Source organism: Dysidea avara, chromosome 6, assembly GCF_963678975.1.
Source record: "Dysidea avara chromosome 6, odDysAvar1.4, whole genome shotgun sequence".
NCBI lineage: Eukaryota > Metazoa > Porifera > Demospongiae > Dictyoceratida > Dysideidae > Dysidea > Dysidea avara.
The window spans coordinates 36359543-36372303 of record NC_089277.1 but is presented as its reverse complement, the minus strand read 5'-3'; the positions used below and the strand labels follow the sequence as shown (position 1 = coordinate 36372303).

General features: G+C 37.5%; 1 protein-coding gene and 1 long non-coding RNA gene across 2 annotated transcripts; both read left to right on the top strand.

Moving 5' to 3' along the window:
• The first annotated feature begins 8496 nt into the window (after nucleotides 1–8496).
• On the top strand, nucleotides 8497–9241 carry LOC136258305 (uncharacterized). Its single transcript, XR_010702741.1, has 3 exons — nucleotides 8497–8513; nucleotides 8575–8706; nucleotides 9045–9241. It is a non-coding gene; the product is annotated as an uncharacterized lncRNA (long non-coding RNA).
• Nucleotides 9242–9251: 10 nt separating this feature from the next.
• On the top strand, nucleotides 9252–12170 carry LOC136258304 (uncharacterized). The gene is made up of 15 exons (XM_066051631.1): nucleotides 9252–9417; nucleotides 9466–9692; nucleotides 9754–9841; nucleotides 9966–10076; nucleotides 10139–10300; nucleotides 10352–10500; nucleotides 10558–10653; nucleotides 10776–10898; nucleotides 10952–11077; nucleotides 11177–11245; nucleotides 11298–11383; nucleotides 11470–11596; nucleotides 11645–11753; nucleotides 11830–11903; nucleotides 11953–12170. The coding sequence occupies exons 2-15, from the start codon at nucleotides 9489–9491 to the stop codon at nucleotides 12085–12087; spliced, it is 1659 nt and encodes a 552-aa protein (XP_065907703.1). The 5' UTR covers nucleotides 9252–9417; nucleotides 9466–9488; the 3' UTR covers nucleotides 12088–12170.
• The last annotated feature ends 591 nt before the right edge of the window (nucleotides 12171–12761 follow it).

Sequence of the window (12761 nt, the reverse complement as noted above, 5' to 3'; positions counted from 1 at the left end):
TAGGCCTCTTGAAAGTTGTTTTTAAAAGATTGGGATACTCTAATAGAGTGCAGTCACCTATGTATTCTAATGGAGCAGTCAAATAGAACATTCATAATCCATGTGATTATAGATTTTATTAATGTGAAAAGTATAGGCCTGTGTCAAACAATAAAAGGCATAATAGGCTGGAGTGCTATGCCAGCATAATGCTGGCATATTAGGTGGATTTCAAACTATGGGGCTTAATTTCCTGAAAATAGATCGATACTCCCTAATAGAGCAGTCAGTGGAAACTGCAAACTGCAATAGAGCACTCAAATGCATATATTGTGCATAACTCTTTAGACCAATACACTCTAACAGAATGGTCACTTTGTAGTGAAATATTCTAATAGAGCATTCACTGATTAACATGTTCCAAGTTATTTGTAACAAATGTTGTTAACTTAGGAGCATAATGCAAGCATAATAGGAACACTGAAAGAGAATAATGGGTGAAAATTTTGGGAAATTCCTGAAAGCATTTTGGGCAAAATTTTGAGTATATTTGACTCAGGCCTAGTGAAAAGTGATAAGGAGCTTTACTGCAAATGATGTAGACTATTGAATGTCAAAGTTTGCTTTGAGGAAGCTTGAGGAACATTAATTTTCTAGACTATAAGCATTATACACAGTAAAAACAACGTAGTGACTGTCACTACCTTTTGTGGAAAATTCCAGTGAAGGTCACTAGAAGGTCACTGGGAATTGCCACAAAATGTAGTGACAGCCACTAGGTCACTTTTACAGTGTAGTATTATAATGTGGGCAATGCAATGTTACATCAGATCAAAAGGCTAGGAACAATAACTAACCACAAATGTACATATTAATTATTGTCAATCATGTACCTGTAGTATATATCTCTTTAAATCATCAGTTGACATTGCGCTGGTTATTTCTTTGAGTAAATTATTGCAAAGGTTAATGACTCCTCTAGCCATGCATGGTGTATGCATGGGAATAGGATACGTAGATTTAATGTGTTCATATCATGCATTTGATTCACTTAGTTGTAACTAGAAATCAACATAATTATGCTGTCATTGTGTACAAAACATTCCATTTTGTCAGTGGGTTCATGTCTGTATGTGTAGGCCTATAATGACTGGGACTGTGAAAATGGAGCAGGTTGGCACACAAAATTTCCTAATTTCATGACTCATAACTTTTCATGGCATTATGCTATGGCCATGTAATTTTCAGCCCTGATACAACATGTTACTGGCTTTATGATAGAAGTTACTGAATGCAAGCACTTTATTTCAATATTGAGATACGACCAGTTTTGTGGCAGGGTGTAGGTTGTGTGTCTACATGCTCTATTTTTGCAGGTCCAGTCACTTATACTAGTTAGCTATCTAGCTATGTCCCAGGGAGTTATACAAATAATATGATTAACTACATGTATTAAATTATAGCAATTATAGTTTTAAGCTTTGGACCACTAAAATTGAGACCGGGTCTGCAAAAAGGAGTGATACTGTGGTACCAGCTTGATATGAGGTAATGTTATATTATAAGCCCCTAAATGTATCAAAAAAATGAAATGAAATGCTAATTTACAAACATGAGAAGTTATTAGTCAAACTTGGAAATTTGGAAAGGCTATTATAGGACTCCTTTTACAAATCCAGTCACATATTTTTTTATTGAGGTCTCTGAGCAATATTTTGATACTTTGTTTCCATATTTTACTGATGGGTACATAACTGATACCCTACAGGGGCGTATTTAGGGGAGTTTCAAGGGTTCCTCTGAAATTTTAACTTGTGGGTTGCAGCAGGAACACCAAACTATCACAGCATGAGTAAATGGAACAGGGCGGGGTAGTATAGCTACAGTACATTAAGAAACTTTTCACTGATTCCTCAAAAGTGCATATTAAGGGAGAGCAAGGTTCATTATATTCTGTACGTCGAAAAACATTGCAATTTTTAAATGGGTATTAAAGAACAATATCAATATAAACCTACTTGAATATAAATCAATTAAGCATTTCAATTTTAAATTGATAATGTGTGCATTTGAGTCACTACAGTATCTGACCAGCTTTAAAAATGAGCAAAGCGTGCATTGAAAATAGCTATGCTACCCATGAAATCATGAATCTAGTAAATTTTGAAGCATTTTAATGGTCACAATCTGTCACAGCTGAGGCCAGACCCCTGAACACCTTGGATACACCCCTGCCCTACTATATGGTAGGTCTATAAATTATTCAATAAGAAAGGCAAAAAAGATATATATTATGTTGTACTTCACGATCTTTTTTGTTGAGAACATTGTGTTGGTCCAATAGGTGCTTCTGTTAATAAGGTTACACTAGCTAAATTGAGTGGCTTACCATATTATTGAGGTCATGACTATTAAGGAATTATTATTGAAGTTATTATTGATGAGGGCATGAATAACACCCTAGCTACTAATCAACCTCACTCACTACATTAATTTTTTTCCCATTTTTCTTCCTGCATGTTCATACTCTTCAACATGGTTTGATTCATCTGCTGTTAAAAGCTGATGACACAAGCTAGCTAATTACATGGTTGTATGTATAATGTAAGTACGTATGGGTCAATTCCAACATAGCAACATAATGGACTTGTGAGCTTTATACAACAATATCAGGTGATGTGTGAAGTTGATCAGAATGGATGCTTCACAGGTGTGATGGTTATGTAAGTCAGCAAACACAAAAACAAATTGATAAAAATAAAAGCCTTAATGAGCATAATAGCTAGAATGGAGAGCACCTGGATCATCATTGGAGCCCCACTTGTTCTTACTACCTCCCCCACTTATGTCTCTTGGCAGATCTGATGCTCTGCTAGTGTTACCAGTACTAGAGAATGATTAAGTGATGTTCAGTCAAAACTATTACCAAATTCAATCTTTAGAGACTAAATATGCCCCATACCCACTAGATAGAACATGCTCCACATGTTGAGTGTGCTTCACTAACTGTAGCGTTATACCAGCCAGATAATTCTATCAACCAGCTGGCTGCTACTTTTTTGTTAGGCCATTCCAAGTGGTATTCCTGTTTCTGCATGGTTCTTGTTGAATTAAAAATTTGGACAAGGGCAGGAGAGTTAGCCAATATGCAATTATTTACATGCAGTTTAACATGCATGATCAACCTGGTCAAAATTGTTTGCATCAACAAAACGTAATAAAACCTATAAGCATTCAAGTATACATAACAAATGTAGCTATATATATATATATATATATATCTAATCAAAAACAGCCAAGCTGTAAAAAAAGGAGTGCGGCCCTTGAAAAGGCTATGGTGAAAAAAGATGTGAAATCCAAGGTGGCGGCCAAGAAATGGCTGTGATGGTAGGTTAATGGTAAAAATTTTAATAACGGCAATTCAGGTGAATTTGGTGTCACTTGATCTTGGCACAAAATTCACCTGAATTGTCGTTATTAAAATTTTTACCATTAACCTACCATCACAGCCATTTCTTGGCCGCCACCTTGGATTTCACATCTTTTTTCACCATAGCCTTTTCAAGGGCTGCACTCCTTTTTTTACAGCTTGGCTGTTTTTGATTAGATTTCACTTCTTTTTGTATTTGTATACCCCAAAGCTGGCCTATGGCCAGCTTTGGGGTTTTTAACCTATATTTTTTTCTCTACCACAGGAAAAAGAAAAAGATGAAGCAGATTTTATAAATTCTTTAACTCATTCTGATTTTATCAGTAAATGTACAAATTATATGTATAATGCATATATTTATTACATGTCAATTAATCCCTACAGGATAATTTGCAGTTGATCTCTCTACTGGGTGACTTGAAATGTAGCTGAACTCTCTACAGGGTGATTTGCTTATACATAGATGAACTCTTTACAGGATTCTTTCTGCAGGGTGACTTGACTCTAGCTGACCTCTCCGAAAGGTTATCTGTTTGTAGTTGAACTCTCTACAGGGTGATTTGTTTGCAGCTGAACACTCTACAAGGTAACTTCTTCTAGCTGATCTGTCTACAGGGTGACTTGTTTTCAGCTGGTCTCTATACAGGGTGATTGGTTTGTAGCTGAATTCTCTACAGGGTGATTGATTTGTTTGCAGCTGAACTCTCTACATGGTGGTTTCTTTGTAGCTGAACTCCCTAAAAGGTGACTTCTTTTAGCTGAACTCTCTACAGGGTGATCTTTTCATAGCTGAACTCTCTACAGAGTGATTTGTTTGCAGCTGAACTCTCTACATGATGGTTTCTTTGTAGCTGAGCTTTCTACAAGGTACAGTATCTTCTTCTAGCTGATCTCTCTACAGGGTGAATTGTTTGTATCTGAACTCTCTACAGGGTGATCTTTTCGTAGCTGACCTCTCTACAGGGTGATTTGTTTGCAGCTGAACTCTCTACATGATGGTTTCTTTGTAGCTGAATTTCTACAAGGTAACTTCTTCTAGCTGATCTCTCTGCAGGATGACTTGTTTGTAGCTGAACTCTCTACAAGGTGATCCTTCTAGCTGATCTCTCTACAGGATGACTTGTTTCTAGCTAAACTCTCTAAAGGGTGATTTATTTGCAGCTGAACTCTCTACATGATGGTTTCTTTGTAGCCGAACTCTCTACAAGGTAACTTCTAGCTGATCTCTTTATAGGGTGTCTTGTTTCTAACTGATGGGCTATTTGTTTCTAGCTGAACTTTCTCAGGGTGATTTGCTTGCAGCTGAAATTTCTACATGGTGGTTTCTTTGTAGCTGAACTCTCTACAAGGTGATTTTTTTGCAGCTGAACTCTGTACATGGTGGTTATTTTATAGCTGAATTCCTACAAGGTGACTTCTTTCAGCTGATCTCTGTACTAACTGAACTGAACTCTCTACAGGGTGACTTGTTTCTAACTGAACTGAACTGAACTGAACTCTCTGAACTGACTGAACTGAACTCTCTACAGGGTGCAGGGGCGGATCTAGGATTTATAAAAGGGGGGGGCTAACTCAAAGTACTAATCTCTTGGGTAGAGATGTGTGAAGCACACTTCCCAGCATGCAAAGCATGCTGGAACTAGGGGGGTCTGGGGGCATGCCCCCCCAGGAAAAATTTTGAAAAATAGATGCTAAAATACTGCAATTTGGAGACATTTCCACATAAAATTCCTAATATTTCCTGCCTGTAGATATTTTATATACTGCCTTTAGATTGTAGGTATGGCTCTCTGAAGCATTTTGCTAATGGAAAAGTTTGGGTAGGTTACAGACAACCAAGTACATGATGCACCCCTCTCACAATTGCACAACACTGAATAGGTGCATGTTAGAATAATAATGTTGAAAGTGGAAAATTTTGAAATTTGAACAATACAAGATTGAATCTGAGAGCATTTTCAATGGAAATTGTGTACCTGAATTAAGTATTGCCATACATATAAACTGCACAAGTAGATGAATGAAGCACTTTAAACAGACCAATGCACTTCATTGTATGCATAGGTGCAGGTAGATTTGGAAAAATTCCATAACAGAACTAACTACATGTTCCCAGTGAATGTTCTACTAGAGTAGTTAGCTGACTGTTCTATTAGAGTATCTCGATCTTGTACACCTCCAATGCTGATCTGAGTCCTTGTTGCATAAACTTTAGCATAAATCCACTGATAATACCTTGGAAAGATGTCTATAAGGTGGTTTTATGAGTATCTATATTATTAGTGATCATATAATTATGCTAAGACAAAATTTCATTATAATACTCAGCATATTGATCAAGTAAAGTCTAAATATGAAGGGGGGGGGGGGGGCTTCAGCCCCCAAAGCCCCCCCCTCTGGATCCGCCCCTGGGGTGATCTGTTCGTAGCTGAACTCTCTACAGGGTGATTTGTTTGCAGCTGAACTCTCTACATGATGGTTTCTTTGTAGCTGGACTCTCTACAAGGTAACTTCTTCTAGCTGATCTGTCTACAGAGCGACTTGTTTCAAGCTGATCTCTCTACAGGGTGATTTGTTTGTAGCTGAACTCTCTACAGAATTATTCGTTTGCATGCAACTGAACTTTCTGCATGGTGGTTTCTTTGTAGCTGAACTCTCTACAAGGTGACTTCTTCTAGCTGAACTCTCTACAGGATGATTTTTTCGTAGCTGAACTCTCTACAGGGTGATTTGTTTGCAGCTGAACTCTCTACATTTGTAGCTGAACTCTCTGCAAGGTAAATTCTTTTTTCTAGCTGATCTCTCTACAGGGTAAATTGTTTGTAGCTGAACTCTCTACAGGGTGAACTGTTCACAGCTGAACTCTCTACAGAGTGATTTGTTTGCAGCTGAACTCTCTACCGGGTGGTTCTTTGTAGCTGAACTCTCTACAAGGTGACTTCTTCTAGCTGATCTCTCTACAGGGTGACTTGTTTCTAGCTGATCTCTCTACAGGGTGATTTGTTTGTAGCTGAATTCTCTACAGGATAATTTGTTTACAGCTGAACTCTCTACATAGTGGTTTCTTTGTAGCTGAACAACTCTCTACAAGGTGACTTCTTCTAGCTCAACTCTCTACAGGCGTACAGGGTGATCTTTTCGTAGCCGAACTCTCTACAGGGTGATTTGTTTGCAGCTGAACTCTCTACATAATGGCTTCTTTGTAGCTGAACTCTCTACAAGGTGACTTGTTTCTAGCTGAATTGTCTATAAGATTAACTGTTTGTAGCTGAACTTCCTACAGAATAACTTGCAATGTAATATAATTCTTTAATAGAGTAAGTTATAAACGTAGCCGAATGCTCTATTAGGGTGACTGTTCTATTAGTAGGCATTCCAGCCCGATTTTTAAATTTTGGAAAAATGGGCTTTTTATATGCTCAATAGATAGAGTATTGATTGCCGATCTCAGAAATATATAGTTTGTTGGGCTGGCATTAGCTACTTTAGCATGCACAGTGCTTAAAAACTGAAAAAAGGTACATTTTTTCTCCGGGGCTCTGTAACAAAATATTTGGTCCGGGTGCATAAACGGTCCGGCCGGACCAAATATGTTCGACATAAATGGTCCGGCCGGACCATCTATGACGACATAAATGGTCCTACCCGAACATAAATGGTCCGGGTTACCAAACTAAACTGCAACGACTATTTGCCACCGTACAGTCGACAAGAATAGCTATATACACCAAATATAGGTTAGCCTCATCTCTTTGAAGCGGTGCCTTCAAAGAAATCTCGCAAAATCTCTCAGCATGCTGACATAAACTAAATCCAATAGATATCTCAGTACTGCTTAGTTAGCTCAAATAGCAGACAGAGTTGGAGTGTATAGACTGTATAACTGGTTGTTGCGGCCGTATCTTGTTGGTATAGGGAGTCTGGTAGTTAGCTTATACAGCATATCCGGCTAAGGAGCAAGATTCGATACGACGCAGTCGCGTGCCGACGTTCAATTTACTGACTGAGGATCCGCGGCTATACTGCAGCTACAGCAGGACTATATACTAGCTCTAACGAACACGAAAGGCTCAGAGATCAAGTTTAGAGTGAATAATCTGCAACTTGAAGTGGCGCAAGTTGCTTGCTTCCAGTGATGGCTCATAATACTGATAAGGAGGATAACCATTTCGAGGACGAATTGGAAACTGACACACTAGAAGATGTTTATGTTTATGTGACAAGGAAGCAGTATAGAGAAGGCCTTACTCAAAATCAGAAGCGAATTGTAAGAAGAAAGGCAGCAAACTTTTGTGTGGTTGATGGAGAATTGGTGTTTAGAAAAAAACATAAAGGAAAGGATGAGGTGTGGCTATAGTGCACATACATGCATGTATATGTAGCCATATCATTTCTTAATTTGCATGTTCAGGTGCAACAAGTTCGATACATTAGAGAAAGAAAGGAACAGCTTAGGATTGTACAAGCTTGTCATGGAGATCAGACCTCTGGCCATCTTGGATACAGGAAGACACTGGCAAGAATTACTGAGAGGTTTATGTGGAAAGGGGTATCTAAGGATGCTAAAGAAATTGTAAGATGCACTCTGCATGAGCATGTAATACAAATGTGATGCCATATCTTGTACGGAATGCATAGGTGCAACGATGTGATATTTGCCAGCATGTGAACAGAAAGCTAGAAACTATTGCCCCTGCACTGAATCCTGTACCAGTCAAGGCTCCCTGGTATCATCTAGGCGTAGATTTTGTTGGCCCAATTGCATATCAGTCTCCAGCAGGTATGTATACAGTAAAAGCATGCAATGGCTCTGTAAAGATTAATGGTGAGATCTGTGGCAAACATATTATATTAATATAGTGACCATCACTAAAATATAATATAGCTATTGGCATTCACTTGTCACAGGTATCACCATGCACTTACTTTTCACAGTGCATGCATGAATCAGCATCAATTATTATTATTTATTCTGTAAAAATTGCACACATTTTTTGCAGGAAATCGCTATATTTTAACAGTTATTGACTACTTCACAAAGTGGGCAGAGGCCATAGCTACCCCGGACAAAAGTGCATTTCAAGTATCTAATTCTCTATTTAAGGTATCTATATACGTAGCTTTATGTAAATGATATCTATTTATAGATCTGTGTTTTATTATAGATTTTCATGAGGATGGGAATTCCTAGAGTCATCACAACAGATCAGGGAACAGAATTTAACAACCACCTTGATAAACGAATGATGTCATTGCTCCAGATTGATCACAGATTAACAACTGCTTATCATCCGCAGGTATAATTTTCTTGCATTGGTGTCCGTAGCAATTATACAACTACATTGTTATTATATCATATGTGACCGAATTTGACAAAACAAGGCTTCCACACACATCCACTTTTTTGACTTTGAGGTACCATAACGCAATGTAGGAGTATGCCATTAGTCTCAAATTTTGACATGGTATTGTACTATGTTATGAAAGGACTTTGTGAAAATTTTAGGCTAATAGCTTGCTGCGTAGTCAAGTTACAGCTGGTTAAAGTCAGAAAATTGGATGTGTGTGGAAGCCTTGTTTTGTCAAATTCGGTCACATATACAGATTGTCGATTAAGTATATATATTTCCCTTAGGCCAATGGCTTGGTTGAACGATTTAACCAGACACTACAGAACATGATTGTGAAATTTATTGATCATAAGAAAGAGCAATGGGAAGACTTTTTGGATACATGTGTTTATAGCTATAATACCTCCAAACAAGAATCTACACAATACTCACCATTTGAACTCATGTTTGCACGAAAGCCAGTGCTACCGGTTGACATTAATACTGAAAAGAAAGATCCTGATGTATTGTTAACGGATTTTTGCAAAGCAGAAGATCCTTCTCTACTTAATGAGCTTCATCATGCTAAGCAAGCAACACTTAATGCTGCAAAGGCTAACATTCTGAAAGCACAACAAAGACAAAAAGAACAGTATGATAAGAGAAACTATAAGCCAGGTATGTAATATATATCTAAAGATACGCCAGTTCAATTTCTTTATGTAGGAGCTTATGCTGTAGGAGCCAAAATGCTTATTAGAGATAATAAAAGGAAGAAAAGGAAGGGAGGAAAACTGGATTACAGATGGCTTGGTCCTTATGAAATTGTAAAATCACTAGGAAAAGGTCTCTACAGTTTAAAAGGAGTTGAAAATCCTGAAAAGGTCATTGAAAGAGTGCATGGCACTCGTCTCAAGCCTTATATGTCTCCAATACAGCCAATACCTCCTAAAGTAAGTTAACTGAATATTTGACATTACTTCTACCTTGGTTACCTCTTCTGTTTATGTTTAGAGTCCAACTGCAGTAGATGCATCTACCAGTTCTGGTACATCATATTCCGATTCATCAAGCAAAAATCAAAAATTTAAGGATTGTGAAGGTATTTATTTATATAATACATTCAGTTAAGGATGTACACCCTGTCTTACTAATACTGTATGCATAATTGTGTGTATCTGCATAAATTATGTGTATAGATAAATTTATAAGTTATTTGTTTGTAGTAAACCGACTGCAAGATCAACAAATGGAATCTGACAGTACTGCAAGAAATTCTAATTCACCTGTGCCACTTCCTTCATTAAGCCAAGGAATAAGCAAGGAGCACTCTGATGGTATATGTGTATATTTATTGAATTATACTTCAAGGTGTGCACATCGTACTTATTTCATTTAGTTGTACAGGATAGCCAGGAAGTTAACAGTATAATTCAAGCTAGCACACCTCTTTGTATGGAAGAGTTTGTTCCTGAACTACTTCCAAGTGGCACTCGAATTTCACCAATTTGTGGGACTAAGAAAGGAGATACACAGCTTAGTGCTACACCTAAATCACCTGGTAAATGTTTCAACAAATTTCTGTATTATTTTGATTCATCACAAATTACAGAGAATAGAATTGTAGATGCAATTTTTGATTCACCTAAAGGAGTTACTAAATGTAAAAGATTACTGCAGTTTTCTAGTCCTGATAAGAATTGTCCTGATCTTGTGAAACCACAGAGGAAGCGCAAATTGCTGAAAGATGTTTTTAAAACTGTAAGTTTGGCATATTCATCTGCATAATGGTGCTGCTACATGTGGCACATTGTACAGAATGAGAGTGCTTGCAAGAAGGTAAAGAGTGATCCAGTGAAGGAGATTCATAAGAATGACTGTGAGATGGATACAGGATCCACTAATAATGCAGAGGTATAATAACAATGCTATACAGTAGTTATACAGCTATACATTATGCTACATGGAGCACATGTATAATGAATATATGTTATGTATGTATGCACAAAATATTATCATGTGTTTTATTCCTCAAGAAACAGCTTACTAAGATTTGGAATGGAAAACCATGTCATGTTGTTAAAGCAAGGATAGGTAGAAATGCAGTTCACCACGGAAGTTTCCACAGCCTAAAACCAAATCAAGATGTAAATGATGAGGTTCATTAATGTCTGACATGTATGTGCTTATTTAAATGTATTAAATTCCAAAGATAATCCATACATACCTTGAACTGTTATCAAATATCCAAGGAAATACTTTTGCCATGATTTCTCAGACACTATCTTGCATACTCAGCCATACCTCTGCTGGGAAGCATTCACACCTATTGTCTAAGGTACAGTTACAATGACAGTTAGTAACATTTTGCACACAATAACAAAGTAATTAAGCTATGTATAATTATTGCAATGAGAGTTGTTCCCTTGGTTGCTAGGAATCATTGAGCACGTATAAGTACATTGGAGGATGCTACAACCAAGGTAGTAACCATTGGATTCTCATTGTAAGTCTGCTCATCAGTAACATTGTCATCTGTTACGCTATTATGTTTTTAGGCTATGGACTTGGAGCAGAAAAGCTTTTATTATCTTGATCCCTATGGACCTTCACGGTCAAGCCGTGGTGCATTTGCTGCTGTAAAGTTAGTTAGTTACATGGCAAATAAGTTTTTTGGCATACATGTTACTTGAAAATGTGACTTCAATTGCTGAACACCTGTTTATACAGGAATTACTTCAAGAGAAGGGGTGAAATATTAGGAAAGGACCATTTAGACATCACTAAGTTTGAGTTGAAGCAGCTGAAGAGAAAGATTCAGTATGATACCTCCAACTGTGGTGTATACTGCATGAAGGTATAATCATACAATCATTATAAGTATAGCATTATAGTTTTTTGTTAGATGGCTGAGCAGCTGTTTCTATCAGGAAGCATTGAAGAAAATAGCCTGTGCAGAATGAATACTACACAAGCACGGATTGATATAGGTGTTGCATTGCTTTCATACTCAAGTACTATAGTACATAATGACCTCTAGCTACAAACGAATGTGCCTGCATTATGGTATTTGATATACACATTCTATAGTTGATATGACCGAAAGGTGTATAATGTGTGGTGCAGGGGAACAAAGTATAAGTCATCCACAATATGTTGATTGGGTAAGACTAATACACAATAATATATGCACATTTTAATGTATTTTTACAGGTACGATGTGATAAATGTAAGCAATGGTCACACATCATCTGTACCAACCTGAAGCCTGAAGAGGCCAAGAATGTAAAAACTTTTTCATGCCACGAATGCTCCCAGGACATTCACCAGATTAATGACTTTGAATAATTGCAACCATGCCATGTATCTTTATAGCTACAGTGCTTTAGCATTATAATCTTATTTTAATAGCAAAATTCACCTGTGGAAAATTGTAACAGTATTAGCTACGTAGCAAGATATGAGTAACTATACCTAACATAGCTACAGTTAATTATTATTAGCTGTGCCAGAATATAGCTACACTGCATGTTAATTCGAAAATATGAACTTCATACACTGTAGATAACACCTGTGGCAACTTGTATGAATCTCATACATGTAGCTATGATTTGTATGATCTTCATGCAAGTTGGCACAGGAGTCATCCACTCGAATTAACAGTGTAATTATTCTAATCACAAATTGTTCTGGAATAGAAACTACAGTATAGTACACCATAGTTGTTTATGCTAGCAAAGAGACGTTCTACTATAGGGTCGGCTATATTATGCTCAGTCCAGGTACTGGTATTGATATAGCTTTCTTGTAGCAAAGCCACGGCATCAGGCATGCGTTTGTGGACGCTTAGTTACGGTGGCAGAGGGATCCCTGGTGGCACAGTGGCGGAATACTTGAGGTAGGGAGTGCCGTTATGGCCGGCTAATGAAAGACTGGAGGCGGACCATTTTTGCACAGACATGTATGGTCCGGGGGGACCAGTTATGCATGCACAAATGGTCCGGCCGGACCATTTATGACAG